General features: G+C 42.2%; 1 protein-coding gene across 1 annotated transcript in view; it reads left to right on the top strand.

Annotated features, from left to right (window-relative positions):
* Nucleotides 1-14: 14 nt before the first annotated feature.
* LOC140334980 (E3 ubiquitin-protein ligase TRIM7-like) overlaps nucleotides 15-3271 on the top strand; it is a gene marked incomplete at its 5' end in the record, with an annotated part of 36580 nt that continues 33323 nt past the window's right edge. Inside the window, 1 exon segment of the mRNA XM_072417300.1 lies at nucleotides 15-1130. Within this exon segment, the coding sequence (XP_072273401.1) occupies nucleotides 15-1092 (1078 nt within the window).

Raw genomic sequence — 3271 nt, 5'->3', positions numbered from 1 at the left:
TGCGTGTCCTGCTATCTGGTGGGAAAACATAAAGAACACGAGGTGGAACTTGTAGAAGAAGCTTCTGGGAAGAAGAAGGAGAAACTGAGATGTGCTCAAGACAAACTGACCACAGAAAGAGAGGCGACCGAGATGGCGATCCAGAACCTACAGGACCAGAAGAGAAAAGCTCAAGAAAAAGCTGAGGATGAGAAGAAAAGGGTCATGGACTTGTTTGGGAATATCAGGAAACAGCTGGAGGTTGAAGAATCCAGAATCGTGAATGAGGTCTCCAGACAAGTAGAGGAGGTCTCGCTGTCAGTCACCGATCTCATCAAACAGTTGGAGATACAGAAAGACGAATTATCCTTGAAGATCTCTCACATGGATAAGTTGCGTCACATGTCCGACCACATATCTGTCCTACAAGATCAGGAATCATACACAGATAGCCAAGGGTTGGAACCTCCTGCCCACGATCTGGATTATTTTCTGATCTCACTTATGTTACACAGATCTCTGACCGATCTCATCACTAACCTGACATCTAAAGCAATCTTCCATAATCAAGTCAACGATTTTCTGCTGGACACAGAAACCGCAAGTGATTTGGTGATTATATCCAATGACCTGAAAAAAGCCTCGGCGGCAAAAAAAAGTCAAAACCGACCGAAGCTACCCGAGAGATTTATAAATATTCCTCAAGTATTGTGTAGCAGGGGATTCACCTGCGGGCGACATTACTGGGAAGTAGAAGTCAGTGATGGTGGTTGCTGGGACGTTGGCATTTGCTATTCCAGTATGGAAAGACAAGGAGAGGACAATAGTATTGGAGATAATGAAACGTCTTGGAGCTTCCGCATGGAAAATCAGAATTATTCAGCTTTACATGACTCAGAGATCCAGAAACTAAACCCTGGAGATGCCGTGAAGAGATTGGCAATAGATTTGGATTATGAGAAGGGTCGTCTGTCCTTCTACCAACTTTGTGACCCCATCAGACACCTCCATACCTTCACCGCCACCTTCAATGAACCCCTCCATGCTGCTTTCTTTGTATCTGAGGGGGCCTGGGTTAAACTTATCTCTCCAGTGTTTTCCTGTTTGCCCTGAAATCCTATTTTACAATTACAGGAAAGAATAGGTGAATGGTGAGTGAAGATTTTGAATGTTTAGGGTCCTAATACAGAAACGCATGTGCACAACAGTGCAGGACGTGTGTGTCATGGTATATTGACATTCATTCTAAATGACATTCACTCCATGCATGTACTGTATACAATGTAAAGTTAGGCACCTGAACCAGATCTTGCGTTGGATAAAAATGGTGCAGGAATTTGCTCTAAGGCATTGTTTCTTGACCTTTCCAACATAGGGGACCCTTGAAATTTTCAGGTCTTCAGTGACCCTGTGCTATGTTTACAAAATCCACAGCTCACAGTATATTAGCCTGGTGGTCAGTAGGAAGAATTCCTCTTACATTGCTGGCTAGTGGGAAGAACATCACGCTTACACGTAGCCAAAAAGATCATTGGTGTCACTTAGTCTGACGTCAGTAGGAAGAATTCCTCTTACATTGCTGGCTAGTGGGAAGAACATCACGCTTACACGTAGCCAAAAAGATCATTGGTGTCACTTAGTCTGACTTGAGGGACACAAATTGCTCAAAGAACATCTAGAAACCTCTGCAGGAACCCAGGTTAAGGAACAATCAGTAAAATCAACCTTGATGTATTTATCATTTGTTTGATGCAACTATACAGTGTTATGTCTAATATTAGGCAAAGGAGACATTAAAACAATGGCTGGAAATGTTCTTCTGTTAAATATGGAAAGAAAGTGGGAGTCAGCTCTCTAATAATAATAATAATTTTGAATAAATATTGCCTAACCTCAGACTGCAACTTAATTCTTATTTCACCCTTTTGAAGACTTCCCCCCAGCCTCTTTTATATAGACGGACCACCTGGCTTTTAGGTGGTCACAATACAAGGATCCCCACCCGACTCCAGCTTAAAAAAACTCTGGAGAGAAATATTTCTAAGAGCATTACATTAAGGTCACCACAACTCAGAGCCGATTGGCAGAACGCTAATGTTTATTGGCATGGCAGTGGCCCCTGAAACTCAACTTGGGGCCCCTGTTCATGAAATAGCCCCCTAATTGTATACTGGAAGAGAAATGTCACATCGTATTGGGGGTATTTTTTGAGCAGTCAATCTGACATTCACCAAATATAAATGGACCATCCTAAACCTACTAAAAAAATCAGATCAGTCTTTTTTTTTCAATTGATTAGATTACATTTAAATAAAGAGCTATTGCAAAATGAATGCATTTATGTCTGACTTCTATAAAGAATTCATTATGATGTTTGCATAACATTCACTGGATGTCATTTATTATTTATAAAGCTCTGATCATCTGCCCCTGTGAATCTCAGAATCTGAATGGGAATGGTGGCCATGCATCCCGGCTGAGCATTTCATGCCACGCTCTGGTATCAGGGCAGCTCTGGGGTTGCACTCTGCATACAACTACCCCTGGGGCGTCAGACGGTGAAGATGTGGCCCTGGGGTGCTGATGATAAAAAAACCCTCCATGTATCTAAGTAACCTGTGTTTGGACTGTACCTCACATTTAGGGACCCCCAATTTACAACCTGAGTAGATCTGCTGAATGGACTTTGCTGAGGGGGTCTCAGGGGTTCCAGATACACAACATCAGCCAGTGATCAAAGCCCCCTTTTACCCCTTTCTGTATCTCATGATGTCATGGTGCTAAATGAGTGAAATGTAAGGATCTGATAGTAACCCTACATTTCCAAGACCCTCTACACAAAATTACCCCCAGTAGCATAAAAGACACATAACTAAACCTATCATACAGTGCTGGCTGGTCATATATTGCCCCCCGCTCACCACTCCTGTACCAAAGGGTAAAAACCACACCATGCAATGTGCCCTGTCAGTTATAGGGGGTGCTAACCTTCTTTGTACCCCAAAATCTCTGCAAAGGATACTTCCAGAGAAATGTAATTCATGGGACAGATAGCCAAGGGGTAAATGTTCTTACTGCTACATCTTCAGGTCCTTACAGCTTTCCTTTCCTGAGAAACTAGGGTTCACAGAAGGTAAGTGGCCAGTTATTGGAGATCAAGGAAGGTAAGTGCTCAGCTACAGTTCATAGATATTTGGACAGAGACAACTTTTTTCTAATTTGGTTCTGTAAAAGTAATTGGACAAATTAAAAAGCTGAAAATAAAATGTTCATTTTTTATACTTGGCTGAAA

The sequence above is a fragment of the Pyxicephalus adspersus genome, chromosome 7, assembly GCF_032062135.1.
Source record: "Pyxicephalus adspersus chromosome 7, UCB_Pads_2.0, whole genome shotgun sequence".
NCBI classification, from domain to species: Eukaryota; Metazoa; Chordata; class Amphibia; order Anura; family Pyxicephalidae; genus Pyxicephalus; species Pyxicephalus adspersus.
This window is presented reverse-complemented; position numbering and strand designations above follow the sequence as displayed.